The sequence below is a fragment of the Physella acuta genome, unplaced genomic scaffold, assembly GCF_028476545.2.
Source record: "Physella acuta isolate Inbredline_101_S28 unplaced genomic scaffold, ASM2847654v3 ptg001396l, whole genome shotgun sequence".
Lineage (NCBI taxonomy): Eukaryota > Metazoa > Mollusca > Gastropoda > Physidae > Physella > Physella acuta.
This window is the reverse complement of record NW_026732911.1, coordinates 23,838-41,354: the sequence shown is the minus strand read 5'-3', so window position 1 is coordinate 41,354 and position 17,517 is coordinate 23,838. Positions and strand designations below refer to the sequence as shown.

At 40.6% G+C, this 17,517-nt stretch overlaps 1 protein-coding gene across 1 annotated transcript; it reads left to right on the top strand.

The window, feature by feature from the left end:
- Nucleotides 1-216: 216 nt before the first annotated feature.
- Nucleotides 217-16,131, top strand: LOC131927390 (uncharacterized). Its single transcript, XM_059283096.1, has 8 exons — nt 217-446; nt 2,172-2,462; nt 3,025-3,315; nt 5,138-5,464; nt 6,799-6,915; nt 7,473-7,503; nt 13,943-13,983; nt 14,401-16,131. Exons 1-8 carry the CDS (start codon nt 356-358, stop codon nt 15,309-15,311), a joined length of 2,100 nt encoding a protein of 699 aa, XP_059139079.1. The 5' UTR covers nt 217-355; the 3' UTR covers nt 15,312-16,131.
- Nucleotides 16,132-17,517: the final 1,386 nt, after the last annotated feature.

Below are 17,517 nucleotides of genomic sequence, written 5' to 3'. Positions count from 1 at the left end.
CATACTGTTTTTTAAATACAACGAATCTGTCAAATAATTATGACGAATGCACGATTGACGTAGCACATCTAAACAGGATATGATGAATACACAACGACGTAGTTCACTATGTCAGTTGTTGCATGTCCTTGACACGACATGGTGAGCACGTCAATGGGTGACGCCATCACGTGGTGTCCTGCCCACGACACATCACCAACGCCTAGCTTCCCGCCAAGTAATCTCCACTGTCCCATTCAAGTGGACATCCGTTTTCTAGAAACTAGAAGGAGGATATAGATGCAACAATTCATTCACGGTTACACACGAAATTGTGCAATGGTTATTGAATCCTCAGTAAGAAAATGATTTGTGTATGTCGAAATACAGTTCAAAGCTAAAAAAAATGATTATTTTAATAGCTATACACGTTATTCTTATTCTCACATTCGGCAGAGAAACTGCATGTAAGTAATATATATGTAATTTTTTTTTATGTTTTGGTTTGTAAGCTGTATACATGGAGCAAGTTTTAGTTTTACTTTGAATTACATATAAATCAACGAATATATATATATATATATATATATATATATATATATATATATATATATATATATATATATATATATATATACTAGCGTACCCGACCCCCGCGCGTTGCCGCGGGGATAGAAGAAAGTTTGACGAAATATATTAGGATTTCACGAACGCGTTATCAATTATAATTATATGTTCTTAGACGCGTGAACTTCTTTACTAAAAATGAGTTATTTAAATGTAAACAATGCCTGTTCTTGGATCATAAATATCAGGACACGGGTTTACCTACACTACCGCATGAAAACCTTGAGTGTACATTAGTCACTCACCCAAATAATATGATAGAACACACTTCGGTGACCGCCTCTGTGTCAGAGACGTAGAGGGGCGCTCTCAGGGCCCCCACCCCCCGATTACACAACCGCATATGCGCTTCGTACGACCCCTGGCTCCTTAAAACTAACAGGCGCCATCGGCCAAATAGCATTCTGTTAATAATGATGCAGATTTCGTCATTCGCTAAAGTGACACAAATGAACAGGATTTTTTTCTTTAACACGTAAAAAAATTATTTGACGTATTTTAAATATCAGTGTGACTGATGCAATATGCTAGCGTTACTTATGGTCTATTATTAGATGCTCGATCTCAATTTCTGACTGGATTGTCTAATAATAGATGCTTTTTGCATCATTCGCAAAGTGGCGAAATTCTACAGTAGGCTCCTCATATTCAAAAAGTTATTTTTTCATCTTTCGCAAGGTGACGAAACTGTACAGAAGGATTTCCTCGCGTTACAAAGTTATTTTTAGAAGCCTGTTGTAGTTTTACCGCTGAATATAGTAGTACCCCTTACTCGCTATGCAGGACGCTCGAATAACGGATGCCAAGTGCCAACATAGTCGCTCTAAAACTCTGGGCGCCAAACCGTGTATTGACGAAAGTTGTACCCTATATGGCGCCGCCCGTAAGAAACTTTAGTTTTCTTTTTCGCAGAAATATTCTCGGGAGTATTCTCATCTACTCCCTAAAGTTTCATGGCACTCGAACGAACCGCATCCGAGTTTTATTTTTTATATACCGTGTATAGAGAAAAAAAAATCGCTCCACCCTCGGGGGGGGGGGGGGGGGGCGCCGCCCTTGCAATATTAAACAATATTTTTTTTACAGAACCCTACCATTGAGTGATCTAATCATCTCCCCAAAGTTTCATGGTACACGGATGAACGGTGTGAAACCGAAATTTTATAAACCGTATATAGAGAAATCGCAGCCGCCCGTGGCGCCACCCTTGCGAAATTAAAAAAAAAGGATTTTTTTACAGAACCCTTCCCTGAATTGTTCTAATCAACTCCCCCAAAGTCTCATGGCTATCGGATAACGGTGTCACACCAAAATCGACTTATTTTTACAAACCGTATATAGAGAAAAATCGCACCCGCCCTTGACAAAATAACTCTAAAAATTATTTTCAATAGTTAATTCTCAATTGAAAAATATTAAATGAGTGTAATCGATCGTTCCAAAACTGTTTTATTTTCAAAAATGTAATTATAATTGTATGTATCACTTATAATATTTAAAAAAAAAAATACAAATATTTATTATTTAGTAAGATTACAATACACACATATTGTGTTTCGATTCAGGCCGGACTTCTATCGTAGCATTTTCAATAAACAACTACAGTAATACAACTTCGCCTGCGTATACGGGCATTCATGTGGGATTTAACTGTGTTATAGCAAGCACGAATGAAACGTTCGAGATTCGTTTAAAAAACGAGCACGGAAATATTCTAGCGCAGGATACCAACAGCACACAGTTGGTATATAAACTCCAGCAAGAAAACTGTCTAGACGGAGGAAATTACACTTGTGAAGTGTACGAGAAAGATATCTTGGTAGATTCCAGGAATGGGTATCTACAAGCTGTAAAATGTAAGCAATTTTACTTGTTTTTTTTATAAAAGGGAAGTATTGAATTTATCATAGGCATTGTCTTTTTTAAATGGACACATTTTATATTAAAACTAATTCTTTGTTTGCGATGTTTACCCCCCCCCACACACACATACACACACACACATACAAACACACTTCCTCACCCACATGTGTTCGTACAAATATATATTCACACACACACTTGTTCAAATACACACACACACACGTGTTCACAAACACACGTGTTCACACATACACAGACAAGTTCAAACACACTCACTGACACATACACACATATACGCATACACGTATTTACAATAATATATTTACATATAGACATATATATATATAGGTTATATGTATATATATATATATATATATATATATATATATAGGCTATATATATATATAGGCTATATATATATATATATAGGCCATATATATATATATATATATATATATATATATATATATATATATATATATATATATAAATCTAAGATTTTATATTAATTTAGTCATCATCAAAGCTTGCTTTAATATTTGGTCAATTTAACAGGTAATTCATGGATCGACATGTTTACCGTTAACCAATCCTCTAACAAAACCGTCATCACCCCTAAAAACAACTCTATCTCGCTCTCTTGCAACATCAACCACGCAAGCAAAAATACGGAGATACGAATTAGAGATGAGTCCGGTGCTAACCTGGCTCGTGTTTCTAACAGCAAACACCTCAAGTTTGAACATCCGAAAGCCGATTGTCTCAAGTCTGGAAACTACACATGTGAGGTTTGGCAGTCAGACACAATGGTTGATATTGCCAACGTTTACGTACTTGTTTTTAAATGTAAGTTTTTAAAAAATATTGTCAAAATAATTAACAAAAGAATTGGTATGTTTATGTTGCTTCTTTTTCTTTTCATAGATTTTTTTTAGTTCTTTTGGACATTAATATCGATTCTTGAAATATTTCTTTTAAACGGAATGTGTGGCCGTGTGGTATAGCGCTTGACTGCTAATATATCTGAGTTCACTCACTTTAGGAATAGTAAAGTCGGCTTTTATAAGTTCACTTAGGTTCGCCTTTATCATAGTGTTATATTTTACCCAGTTCAACCTATTATATTGATATATTTTACCTAGGACCACTTTTATATTAAAATATTTAACATAGAACCACTTATTATATTGATATATTTTACCTACGCCCACCTATTATATTGCTATATTTTACCTAGTCCCATCTATTATATTGCTATATTTTACCTAGACCCACCTAAACCATTCTCTTATATTATCCTAGGTCCAACTATATCATTATGTTATATTTGATCTGGACCCACCTATACCATTCTCTTATATTACACCTAGGCCCACCTATTATATTGCTATATTTTACCTTGAACCACCTTTATTATAATGATATATTACACCTAGGCCCACCTATTATATTGCTATATTTTACCTTGAACCACCTTTATTATAATGATATATTACACCTAGGTCCACCTATTATAATGCTATATTTTACCTTAAACCACCTTTATTATAATGATATATTACACCTAGGTCAACCTATTATAATGCTATATTTTACCTTGAACCACCTTTATTATAATGATATATTACACCTAGGTCCACCTATTATAATGCTATATTTTACCTTGAACCACCTTTATTATACTTATATATTACACCTAGGTCCACCTATACCATCCTCTTATATTACACCTAGGCCCACCTATTATATTGCCATATTTTACCTTGAACCACATTTATTATACTGATATATTACACCTAGGTCCACCTATACCATCCTCTTATATTACACCTAGGCCCACCTATACCATCCTCTTATATTACACCTAGGCCCACCTATTATATTGCCATATTTTACCTTGAACCACCTTTATTATACTGATATATTACACCTAGGCCCACCTATACCATCCTCTTATATTACAACTAAGCCCACCTATTATATTGCCATATTTTACATTGAACCACCTTTATTATACTGATATATTACACATAGGCCCACCTATACCATCCTCTTATATTACACCTAGGCCCACCTATTATATTGCCATATTTTACATTGAACCACCTTTATTATACTGATATATTACACCTAGGCCCACCTATACCATTCTCTTATATTACACCTAGGCCCACCTATTATATTGCCTAAATTTACTTTGAACCACCTTTATTATACTAATATATTACACCTAGGCCCACCTATACCATCCTCTTATAATACACCTAGGCCCACCTATACCATCCTCTTATAATACACCTTGGCCCACATATACCATTCTCTTATATTACACCTAGGCCCACCTATTATATTCTATATTTTTCCTTGAACCACCTTTATTATACTGATATATTACACCTACGCCCACCTATACCATCCTCTTATAATACACCTAGGCCCACCTATACCATCCTTTTATAATACACCTAGGCCCACCTATACCATTCTGTTATATTACACCTAGGCCCACCTATTATATTCTATATTTTACCTTGAACCACCTTTATTATACTGATATATTACACCTAGGCCTACATATTATATTGCTATATTTTACCTTGAACCACCTTTATTATACTGATATATTACACCTAGGCCCACCTATACCATTCTCTTATATTACACCTAGGCCCACCTATCCCATGCTACTCTGTGGACTCACCAAAGCTGCTACACGGTGAACTAGGAAGCAACATCACCATTTTCATCTGCGTCATCACACACCCGGATGTATTCAAGTACTTACATCAGATGTCAATGAACGGGAAAAAGATCACGGATGACAGATCAAACAGGGTCAGCTACTCTGTCGATAAGGACCCGCTGTCCGGCATCCATTACTTTGTCCGGGTGTTCATCTCTAAAATCACACCGGAGGACGCAGGGGTGATAACAATAACAGGAGAGACAGAATTGTTTCCTATTGTACCGTTCACGTTGAAACTAAATGTTACAGGTAGATGATTTCATATTACTGCCTGATAGGTTAGGTTTAGGCTAGCGACATAGACATCTGACATGACCTTTACAGGCATATTTGTCTTTGGTTAGTTTCTCCAACTGTCTCCATGTGTATCCAATCTTCTTGGTGTCTTCTTCCGGGTCACGTCTTCATGTCTTTCTTGATCGGTCTCATTCTTTTGTCCTTAGGATTATTACAGCCTAATAAATAAAAATAAAAAGCTTTTTAAAAAGTAGATATTATATTTTTTCAATTAAACGGATCCTATCTGATTTTTTTTTCTGTCCGGAAATATTGATCAATCCTGTTTTTAATATTTTATGTTTTTTTTTGTTATACGAAATTTTAAGATGATAATACATAGCAATTGAAACAAAAAAATATATCGAGGGTCCATACTGTTTTGTGATATACGAGATTTTTAAGGCGTTCTCCATTTTAGTTGACATTTCAAGTAAACGTGTCGAATATTATTATTTTATTTCCAGAAAAAGATGACTAATCCTAACATTTAATATGTAATGTATTTTGTTTTGTTAAACGCGATTTCAAGATTATAACTCATAACATAACGCTTTATGATCTATAAATAACCTTTATTATAGGGTCCAGAGATATATGAACTTTTCAAAGCTTCATCTATTTTAATTGACAGCAACTTAACCGTGTTCATGTCCTTTCGGTACAAAGTTGTCGCAACAATTGATTAGTAGAAAACCCACTGAACTTGACGCCGTTAAAATTAATAAATGATTCATCTTCAATGAATAATTTTTTTTATTTTCTTACTTTAATTAGATAAACTTGGATTGGCTATTTTATTGGTCATGATTACATTTCTGTACTATAAACTTTTTCAAGTAAATATTTTAAAATAAATTCAAATTTTTATAAGACAGCTTGACATAGTTATGTATGTTTGTTTACATTTATCATGCAGAACTAGATAGGATCAATGTTTTATTTATCTATACATAGTTTAGTTACCGAAAATATCAGAATTATTATTAATTCATTATTATATTTGTATGTATAATTTTATCTGTATACATTTGTAGAGTTTTCGTTTCCCATTCCACAACATCTTTTGTCTTCCGCTTCTTTCAACACTGTTAGTAGTTTAGAATAACGTTAAAAACACTTCTTTAAAACTATGATTTCTAAAAAAAAAACTAGTTTAAAAATATGCAATTTTCACATTTTAAATAATTTTTTTGCTCTGTATTTTTGTTTTTGTTTTTTAAACAAATGACATGTAGAAATATGAAGATATGTTGACAAAATATTATGTACATTTTTTTTATAAGTTATATTTACTATTATAACAGGTTATTTACCACATGAAGCAGTCACCCATTATTATGTTATGGCCGGTGTCCTCCCAGTGGTTGCTATTGTTTTTGTTGTTGTCGCGCTGATAATCTATAGAAGAAAGAAATTAAAGGGTAAGCATGGAGCAATCTAAAAGCTCTTAATACTTACTTTACATACTTAGATAAGTAACACATTCTTAGATTACTGCCTACAAAAGTAAGAGGCACACTTTTCTTATTAGATAAAAGCAATTGATATAACACTTTTAATTTAATATACAGAAACATTATATTAACACAGTAGATTTTAACTTTTTGAGGTACTGAACCCCACCAGTTTCATATGCGCAATCAACGAACTCTTTTTAATAGTTGTATCGTCCACACTGACTAAATTTTATCGTGAATTATAGAAGTCGGGTGTGAGTCATGAACTCCACATAAACCCTGTCTCTGACTAACTGAACTCTGTGGTTCGATCGAACCCAGGTTAAGAATCATTGCATTAGCAATATAATTATATTAACTGAACACGTTTAATAGTCATTAGTTTATAAAAGTTATGGGGGGCCTACTTACGTTAATGATATAATTATTTTAGCAAAATATTAATATTAGGAATAGGTACATTTGTAATTAGATTATATTATGTTTTTGTAATAATTTAAAGATCAATTTAAAATTTTCAGCTGCTCAGAAGTTCAGAGTTAGATTTGAAAAGTAAGTATATCAAACTATCAAACTATCAAGCATTAAAAGTTATAGCATTTTTAAAAATAATTATGTAAGTTGAAAGCAAACGCATTCCCTCTTTTATTCAACCTGATTTACAGTCAAATCCCGGGTAAACTATACTCAATGAATCGACCGGAATCGAGCGTTTCTCTTACCATTGCTACTAGATACTTGACCCGTGGTCTCTGGCTCCTGTACCTAGATACTTGACCCGTGGTCTCTGGCTTCTGTACCTTGATACTTGACCCGTGGTCTCTGGCTTCTGTACCTAGATACTTGACCCGTGGTCTCTGGCTCCTGTACCTAGATACTTGTGGTCTCTGGCTCCTGTACCTAGATACTTGACCAGTGGTCTCTGGCTCCTGTACCTAGATACTTGACCCGTGGTCTCTGGCTCCTGTACCTAGATACTTGACCCGTGGTCTCTGGCTCCTGTAGATACTTGACCCGTGGTCTCTGGCTCCTGTACCTAGATACTTGACCCGTGGTCTCTGGCTCCTGTAGATACTTGACCCGTGGTCTCTGGCTTCTGTACCTAGATACTTGACCCGTGGTCTCTGGCTTCTGTACCTTGATACTTGACCCGTGGTCTCTGGCTTCTGTACTTAGATACTTGACCCGTGGTCTCTGGCCCCTGTACCTAGATACTTGACCAGTGGTCTCTGGCTCCTGTACCTAGATACTTGACCCGTGGTCTCTGGCTCCTGTACCTAGATACTTGACCCGTGGTCTCTGGCTCCTGTACCTAGATACTTGACCCGTGGTCTCTGGCTCCTGTACCTAGATACTTGACCCGTGGTCTCTGGCTCCTGTACCTAGATACTTGACCAGTGGTCTCTGGCTCCTGTACCTAGATACTTGACCCGTGGTCTCTGGCTCCTGTACCTAGATACTTGACAAGTGGTCTCTGGCTCCTGTACCTAGATACTTGACCCGTGGTCTCTAGTTCCTGTACCTAGATACTTGACCCGTGGTCTCTGGCCCCTGTACCTAGATACTTGTGGTCTCTGGCCCCTGTACCTAGATACTTGTGGTCTCTGGCTCCTGTACCTAGATACTTGACCCGTGGTCTCTGGCTCTTGTACCTAGATACTTGACCAGTGGTCTCTGGCTCCTGTACCTAGATACTTGTGGTCTCTGGCTACTGTACCTAGATACTTTACCCGTGGTCTCAGGCTCCTGTACCTAGATACTTGTGGTCTCTGGCTCCTGTACCTAGAAACTTGACCCGTGGTCTCTGGCCCCTGTACCTAGATACTTGACCCGTGGTCTCTGGCTCCTGTACCTAGATACTTGACAAGTGGTCTCTGGCTCCTGTACCTAGATACTTGACCCGTGGTCTCTAGTTCCTGTACCTAGATACTTGACCCGTGGTCTCTGGCCCCTGTACCTCGATACTTGTGGTCTCTGGCTCTTGTACCTAGATACTTGTGGTCTCTGGCCCCTGTACCTAGATACTTGACCAGTGGTCTCTGGCCCCTGTACCTAGATACTTGTGGTGTCTGGCCCCTGTACCTAGATACTTGTGGTCTCTGGCTCCTGTACCTAGATACTTGTGGTCTCTGGCTCCTGTACCTAGATACTTGTGGTCTCTGGCCCCTGTACCTAGATACTTGACCAGTGGTCTCTGGCCCCTGTACCTAGATACTTGTGGTCTCTGGCCCCTGTACCTAGATACTTGTGGTCTCTGGCCCCTGTACCTAGATACTTGACCCGTGGTCTCAGGCTCCTGTACCTAGATACTTGTGGTCTCTGGCCCCTGTACCTAGATACTTGTGGTCTCTGGCCCCTGTACCTAGATACTTGACCAGTGGTCTCTGGCCCCTGTACCTAGATACTTGTGGTCTCTGGCCCCTGTACCTAGATACTTGTGGTCTCTGGCTCCTGTACCTAGATACTTGACCCGTGGTCTCTGGCTCCTGTACCTAGATACTTGACCTGTGGTCTCTGGCTCCTGTACCTAGATACTTGACCAGTGGTCTCTGGCTCCTGTACTTAGATACTTGACAAGTGGTCTCAGGCTCCTGTACCTAGATACTTGTTGTCTCTGGCTCCTATACCTAGATACTTGACCCGTGGTCTCTGGCTCCTGTACCTAGATACTTGACCAGTGGTCTCTGGCTCCTATTCCTAGATACTTGACCCATGGTCTCGGGCTCCTGTACCTAGATACTTTACCCGTGGTCTCTGGCACCTGTACCTAGATACTTGACCAGTGGTCTCTGGCTCCTGTACCTAGATACTTGACCAGTGGTCTCTGGCTCCTGTACCTAGATACTTGACCAGTGGTCTCTGGCTCCTATTCCTAGATACTTGACCCGTGGTCTCGGGCTCCTGTACCTAGATACTTTACCCGTGGTCTCTGGCTCCTGTACCTAGATACTTGACCAGTGGTCTCTGGCTCCTGTACCTAGATACTTGTGGTCTCTGGCTCCTGTACCTAGATACTTGACCCGTGGTCTCTGGCTCCTGTACCTAGATACTTGACCCGTGGTCTCTGGCTCCTGTACCTAAATACTTGACCAGTGGTCTCTGGCTCCTGTACTTAGATACTTGACAAGTGGTCTCAGGCTCCTGTACCTAGATACTTGTTGTCTCTGGCTCCTATACCTAGATACTTGACCCGTGGTCTCTGGCTCCTGTATCTAGATACTTGACCAGTGGTCTCTGGCTCCTGTACCTAGATACTTGACCCGTGGTCTCAGGCTCCTGTACCTAGATACTTGTGGTCTCTGGCTCCTGTACCTAGATACTTGACCCGTGGTCTCTGTCTCCTGTACCTAGATACTTGACACGCGGTCTCTAGTTCCTGTACCTAGATACTTGACCCGTGGTCTCTGGCTCTTGTACCTAGATACTTGACCAGTGGTCTCTGGCACCTGTACCTAGATACTTGACCCGTGGTCTCTGGCTCGTGTACCTAGATACTTGACCCGTGGTCTCTGGCCCCTGTACCTAGATACTTGTAGTCTCTGGCTCCTGTAAATAGATACTTGTGGTCTCTGGCCCCTGTACCTAGATACTTGTGGTCTCTGGCCCCTGTACCTAGATACTTGTGGTCTCTGGCCCCTGTACCTAGATACTTGTGGTCTCTGGCTCCTGTACCTAGATACTTGACCCGTGGTCTCAGGCTCCTGTACCTAGATACTTGTGGTCTCTGGCCCCTGTACCTAGATACTAGACCCGTGGTCTCTGGCTCCTGTACCTAGATACTTGACCCGTGGTCTCTGGCTCCTGTACCTAGATACTTGACCCGTGGTCTCTGGCTCCTGTACCTAGATACTTGACCAGTGGTCTCTGGCTCCTGTATCTGGATACTTGACCCGTGGTCGCTGGCTTCTGTACCTAGATACTTGACCAGTGGTCTCTGGCACCTGTACCTAGATACTTGACCAGTGGTCTCTGGCTCCTGTACCTAGATACTTGTGGTCTCTGGCTCCTGTACCTAGATACTTGACCCGTGGTCTCTGGCTCCTGTACCTAGATACTTGACCCGTGTTCTCTGGCTTCTGTACCTAGATACTTGTGGTCTCTGGCTCCTGTACCTAGATACTTGACCCGTGGTCTCTAGCTCCTGTACCTAGATACTTGACAAGTTGTCTCTGGCTCCTGTACCTAGATACTTGACCCGTGGTCTCTGGCTTCTGTACCTAGATACTTGTGGTCTCTGGCTCCTGTACCTAGATACTTGACCCGTGGTCTCCGGCTCCTGTACCTAGATAATTGACCCGTGGTCTCTGGCTTCTGTACCTAGATACTTGACCCGTGTATTTTCACCATGATTTGGTCTCTGTCTCCTGTACCTAGATACTTGACCCGTGGCCTCTGGCTCCTGTAGATACTTGACCAGTGGTCTCTGGCTCCTGTACCTAGATACTTGACCCGTGTATTTTCGCCATGATTTGGTCTCTGGCTCCTGTACCTAGATACTTGACCCGTGGTCTCTGGCTCCTGTAGATACTTGACCCGTGGTCTCTGGCTCCTGTACCTAGATACTTGACCCGTGGTCTCTGGCTCCTGTACCTAGATACTTGACCCGTGTATTTTCACCATGATTTGGTCTCTGGCTCCTGTACCTAGATACTTGACCCGTGGTTTCTGGCTCCTGTAGATACTTGACCCGTGGTCTCTGGCTCCTGTACCTAGATACTTGACCCGTGGTCTCTGGCTCCTGTACCTAGATACTTGACCCGTGGTCTCTGGCTCCTGTTCCTAGATACTTGTCGTCTCTGGCTCCTGTACCTAGATACTTGACCCGTGGTCTCTGGCCCCTGTACCTAGATACTTGACCCGTGGTCTCTGGCTCCTGTACCTAGATACTTGACCCGTGGTCTCAGGCTCCTGTACCTACATACTTGACCAGGAGTCTCTGGCTCCTGTACCTAGATACTTGACCCGTGGTCTCTGGCTCCTGTACCTAGATACCCTACCCGTGGTCTCTGGCTCCTGTACCTAGATACTTGACCCGTGGTCTCTGGCTCCTGTACCTAGATACTTGACAAGTGGTCTCGGGCTCCTGTACCTAGATACTTTACCCGTGGTCTCTGGCTCCTGTACCTAGATACTTGACCCGTGGTCTCTGGCTCCTGTACCTAGATACTTGACCAGTGGTCTCTGGCTCCTGTACCTAGATACTTGACCCGTGGTCTCTGGCTCCTGTACCTAGATACTTGTGGTCTCTGGCTCCTGTACCTAGATACTTGACCCGTGGTCTCTGGCTCCTGTACCTAGATACTTGACCCGTGGTCTCTGGCTCCTGTACCTAGATACTTGACCAGTGGTCTCTGGCTCCTGTACCTAGATACTTGACCAGTGGTCTCTGGCTCCTGTATATAGATACTTGACCAGTGGTCTCTGGCTCCTGTACCTAGATACTTGACCCGTGGTCTTTGGCTCCTGTACCTAGATACTTGACACGTGGTCTTTGGCACCTGTAATTAGATACTTGACCCGTGGTCTCTGGCTCCTGTACCTAGATACTTGTGGTCTCTGGCCCCTGTACCTAGATACTTGACCCGTGGTCTCTGGCTCCTGTACCTAGATACTTGACCAGTAGTCTCTGGCTCCTGTACCTAGATATTTGACCCGTGGTCTCTGGCTCCTGTACCTAGATACTTGACCAGTTGTCTCTGGCTCCTGTACCTAGATACTTGACCCGTGGTCTCTGGCTCCTGTACCTAGATACTTGACCAGTGGTCTTTGGCTCCTGTACCTAGATACTTGACCCGTGATCTCTGGCTCCTGTTCATAGATACTTGACCCGTGTGTTTTCAACATGATTTGGTCTCTGGCTCCTGTACCTAGATACTTGACCCGTGGTCTCTGGCTCCTGTACCTAGATACTTGTGGTCTCTGGCTCCTGTACCTAGATACTTGTGGTCTCTGGCTCCTGTACCTAGATACTTGTGGTCTCTGGCTCTTGTACCTAGATACTTGTGGTCTCTGGCCCCTGTACCTAGATACTTGTGGTCTCTGGCTCCTGTACCTAGATACTTGTGGTCTCTGGCTTCTGTACCTAGATACTTGTGGTCTCTGGCACCTGTACCTAGATACTTGTGGTCTCTGGCTCCTGTACCTAGATACTTGTGGTCTCTGGCTCCTGTACCTAGATACTTGTGGTCTCTGGCTCCTGTACCTAGATACTTGTGGTCTCTGGCTCTTGTACCTAGATACTTGTGGTCTCTGGCCCCTGTACCTAGATACTTGTGGTCTCTGGCTCCTGTACCTAGATACTTGACCCGTGGTCTCTGGCTCCTGTACCTAGATACTTGACCCGTGGTCTCTGGCTCCTGTACCTAGATACTTGACCCGTGGTCTCTGGCCCCTGTACCTAGATACTTGACCCGTGGTCTCTGGCTCCTGTACCTAGATACTTGACCAGTGGTCTCTGGCTCCTGTACCTAGATACTTGTGGTCTCTGGCTCCTGTACCTAGATACTTGTGGTCTCTGGCTGCTGTACCTAGATACTGGCCCCGTGTGTTTTCACAATGGTTTGGTCTCTGCCCCCCCCCCTACTTAGATTCTTGACTTTGTTATTGTTATAAGAATGCTCAGTTTTTAAATAAACGGAATTGGGAAATCCTTCGATTTGGCATCAACCCCGGAAATGATGTTGCTGAATTTCATTATCAGTCTTTGCCCTTCACCCTTATCTCAGCTTGTGATACTACTAACCTAAAGTAATTTATTTAATTAAAATTTATAGGTCAAAATACAAATCAAATATAAATTCCTATTAATAGTAAATATATTTTTATCAAACAGTGTAAGGGTATAAACAAAGCCATGAGTATGTTTCATACATCCGCTTCATTAAATTGAAGTTTTTACATCGTAAAAATAAATATAAAATGAATTTTAAACCCATTAAAAGTTGTTTTTTTTTAAATTTTAATATGTTTTACTTTCTTTCTGTTTCTGCAGTGCTCAACGGGCGGAGAATGTTTACATTGAACATCGAAATGGTACGTATATATGCATGTATATATATATGGGGATCGGTATCTTGAAATAAATTGAGGAATCTTCAATTCGTATTTAGGCGGAATGAATATCTTCATGTTTATTTGATATGTAGTTAAACTGACATTTTGGCGCAGTCCCGTTAACCAGAGGCGTAGCGAGGGGGGGGGGGGGCGGACTGCACCGGGTGACACCATTTAGGGGGGGGGGGGTGACACCAAGGCAAAAAATAGCAAAATATATAGAGAAAAACTTGAGGGGGGGGGGGGTGCAAATCGAAAGTTTGAAAGTTTGTCCCCGGGAAGGGTCACTACGCCTCTGTGGGGGGGGGGGGGGGGTGACACCAGTAAGTGCTACGCCACTGCCGTTAACTATAGTTTTGTTATAATGTTTTATTAATTTGTTTTGTACATCTGTAGACGAGGAAGAATACAACACTTTGGATGACGCTGTAGACGCGATGGTGACCAACAACAACATCCGAGGGCACGACCACGACGCCAACGAGCCAAAACAATGTCGGTTAGACACTCTGCCTCCCCTACCCCCGAGACCACCAGATCAACAGTACATTGATTTTCGCCTGGTTGCCATTGATAAAAACAACGACCAGAAAAAAGAAGATTTGGTGGAACCTGATCCAAAGTCTCACGCAGAAAAACATGCGGAAATTCAAGACGAGAGCGATGTTAAAAAAAATCTAGGCGAGAGTTTGTGTACTGTTCCAACGGAAGCTGCTTATCAAAACTTACAAAACGCGGAAAATCAAAGTATGTGTAATAGTAAGAACGTAGACGACAACACAATGACTGCAAGCAGCGAAAAAACAGTCGAAGCTATGGTTCATTCTGTACCAAGAGATAAAAACACGGATAATATTGAGAACGTCTACGACGCAGCAGTCGCCAAAGATGACACGGAAGAAAACCACCAATACATGTCGATGAATCGTCTACAAGAGGAAAATATCAAACTCGACAGTGAATATGTGTCACCGGATAGCAATCCTATTTATTCCGAATTCCCTTCTGCGAACAAGACCGCGGATTACTACCAGTGGGAAGAGATAATCATATCCCCAGATCGTGGCGGTGCTGGGTGTGTTGGAGCCCACGCCCACCACAACCACAAACCAGACGTCGCAGAAGACAACAGTGGCGGTTATCTCATTCCAGATAATGTTGTGACAAGCCCTACTCTTTATCACAATGTGACACATGACACAGTAAATGAAAACACGGCGAACCAAATCCAACCGTATCTAACAGAAACTTTAAGTGCTGAAGACGAAGAGAATAACTATTTCATACCACTCCCAGATTTATCTTAACATATGTAATACTTAGATCTCTAAAAGTATCGCAAACATAAAAATGCGCTAAATGAAATCTGCTCACAGGAAAAGTGCGCAAACTGAAACATGTGAAAATAGAAACGATTTATACAAATACACTTTAATTTTGCCATACTCTGTAGAATAATGTTGTATTATTTTACAATGAACATTTGATCCTTCTTTGTCGATATCTATAAATGCTCGATTTCCATAAAAAGTTTGCGCATAGTTTCTGCGCAGTTTTTCGATCACCGTAATATATAAAAAGTGATGAATCAAAAACTGGTATAAACTAACGACAACCAGAATTATTTTCTTTAGATATCTGAGAGATAGAGGCCAATCTATATACACATGTGCTGAATTCTGTTTCTAAAACACTTAACAGTAAACATTTGTTATAACTACAGTACATTTGAAATCGCCAACTAAACACGAATATTCGCGCCATCCAGGCAAGGCCGGCAACTAAAGATGTCCTCTGAAATGTTTTTATTGCATTACAACACAGCTGGCTACAAATTAATCTAGCGTCAAAATTATCTATACTATTAGTCTTTTGCTATTTTTTTTTCTGTTTTTTTCGTATTGTCAAAGTATGATATAATTTTTTTTTACTTTTTACTGTTGCATTTTTTTTTGTGTTTTCGTCTATTGGGATCACATAAACAGGTAACCACTACTTTTTTTGCCAGATTCGAAAAGGGAACTTTACTTGTACATATTTTTTGGTAAAAAACTCAAAATAAATTTAAAAAAAAAACATTCAATACAGATTGTTTTTGTATTATAAATTGTACCATTCAATGAATAAATCAAACTATTGTGCAAATCATCAGTTTCAACTTTTGCACACGTTCTTCTTTCTATCAGTTTTATTAGGCATATTTCTTTTCAAAACGTATACGTTCATGTAAGTTGGTTAAAATAACTATTATCACATTTTTTTACAAAAGACGATTACATATTTTAATAATATTAATATTCTATTAATATTCTAAAATATTTAAAAAGCGTTTCCTGATCAAGTATCTATATTTTTAAAAACATTTTGGAAATGGGGACTTCAGTTAGCAAAAAACGCAGACAAAAGATAATGTATAGCAATACGTTTGAAAACAAATCGTGTAACAAACTTTAAGTAAAGCACATAACACTTATATAAACTCAAGCTACACACATACAATATATAATACATTCAAAGGGGAAGAAGTAAGAGGCCGATAAGAGGGGAAGTTGAAGGAAACAACAAGGGGAAGATAACGCATTTGTGCATTCGGGCAAGTGTCCAATCGGGCAACTGTCGCATTCGGGCAAGTGTCCATTCGGGTGTTTGTCGCATTCGGGCAAGTGTCCATTCGGGCGTTTGTCGCATTTGGGCAAGTGTCCATTCGGGCGTTTGTCGCATTCGGGCATGTTTCTATTCGGGCGTTTGTCGCATTCGGGCATGTTTCTATTCGGGCGTTTGTCGCATTCGGGCATGTTTCTATTCGGGAAAATGTCCGTCTCCCGGTCAAACAACACCAGGTCAAATCACCTCTAGTCAAAGCACATGTGGTCAAAGTACATGGGCTCAAAGCACATGGGGTCAAAGCACACTTAAACCATTGGAGTCATTAATAAACATTAGTATCCCGCCCCGCCTGTAATACTTTACTAAGGCAGGCACTGGTAACATTTATAAAAACCACTGAACAAAGACCACTTTATTAGCTAACACTCAAGCAAGCGACAGAAACCCATTGAGTCTGCGAATAAACTTCCGACCTGCATCAAAACAGTCTGGCTTGAAACAATGGAGATAAAACTCGGCGCTAAAGCTAGTAACAATGGGAGTTAATGGAGATTGGTGGAGCTAAAGAAAAATGAGCATCTAAATGAATTACGAGATAAACCGAAGGAATAAAAAGTGGAGCTTAAGTAGTTAATAAGAGGAGCTGAAAAAGATAAAAAAGGGAGATGAAGGATATAGAAAAAGCTAAACAAGATAAGTGGAGCTAAATAACATAACAAGAGGTTACAAAGGAGATAACAAGAATGGCTAAAGCAGGAACTAAGAGGGGCTAAGACAGTTGACAATAAGAGCTAAAGCAGGTGACAAGAGGAGCTAAAGCAGGTGACAAGAGGAGCTAAGAGGGGCTAAGACAGGTGACAATGAGAGCTAAAGCAGGTGACAAGAGGAGCTAACGCAGGAGACAGG